Genomic DNA, 738 nt, shown 5'->3' with positions numbered 1-738 from the left:
AGATATATGACTTGAGTGTTGCCTTTGTTATATGTTAGGTGTCTTCCTTTCATCGCGAGTTTATTTTTTTTTTCCTGTCAACAGACGGAGAATGAAGCGAGAAATAAGGCGAAAGAAAAACACCAGAGAAATATGTGGTCTTTCCTGAAGCTGCCGATGCTTTGCAGGTAAATTTTGTGAATTTGTAAAGGATTAGCGAATGACGTTCGTTAGGGCTACCGAGTGTTATGCAAGTTGAATAATATTAAAAACTACATCAAGCTAATATTATGAACGATAAAGCAAGAAAATAATAAATTTTTCAGATTTAAAAACCCCTTTCATTTATGAAAAAAGTTTTTAAGCCCCCTTTTAAGGGGTTTTTTTAAAAACCCCTTTTTTTCAGGAAATAAAACACCTGAGATATACAAAAGGGATTTCTTTTAAAAGCCCTCTCCCCCCCAGCACTCGCCCCCTAAGGGCATACGTAATCTTCCCCTCAACCTCTTTATCTCCGCCGGGCTTTTGGGCGGGCCCCAACCTAATGCCGCCAAAATAAGCGCCGACCCTTTCGTCTATACCGTGCTTGGGGGGTTAATGGAAGTCCCTGGGTATTCGCTGACGGCGCCCCTCATCAACCGCGTCGGCAGGAAATGGCCCACGATCTTGGGGTATTTCATGAGCGGCGCTGCGATCTTTCTTCTCGTGTTTCCCCCCGGGGGATGGAAGCACTGTGACTCATCGTGTAGTTACTTTCCG

The 738-nt window shown here is 43.6% G+C and overlaps 2 protein-coding genes across 2 annotated transcripts in view; both read left to right on the top strand.

Annotated features, from left to right (window-relative positions):
- Positions 1–538, top strand: part of LOC119582274 (solute carrier family 22 member 2-like) — an 11,797-nt gene extending 11,259 nt beyond the window's left edge. Inside the window, exons 9-10 of the mRNA XM_037930493.1 lie at positions 85–167; positions 445–538. Coding sequence (XP_037786421.1) covers positions 85–167; positions 445–538 — 177 coding nt within the window. The remainder of the gene's footprint in view (positions 1–84; positions 168–444) is intronic.
- Positions 539–576: 38 nt separating this feature from the next.
- The window catches only part of LOC119582273, a 2,836-nt gene continuing 2,674 nt past the window's right edge, over positions 577–738 (top strand). The window contains exon 1 of the mRNA XM_037930492.1: positions 577–650. Within this exon, the coding sequence (XP_037786420.1) occupies positions 577–650 (74 nt within the window). The remainder of the gene's footprint in view (positions 651–738) is intronic.

This window comes from Penaeus monodon, chromosome 15 (assembly GCF_015228065.2).
Source record: "Penaeus monodon isolate SGIC_2016 chromosome 15, NSTDA_Pmon_1, whole genome shotgun sequence".
NCBI classification, from domain to species: Eukaryota; Metazoa; Arthropoda; class Malacostraca; order Decapoda; family Penaeidae; genus Penaeus; species Penaeus monodon.
The sequence above is the reverse complement of the archived record's forward strand: the minus strand, read 5'-3'. Positions and strand labels throughout refer to the sequence as shown.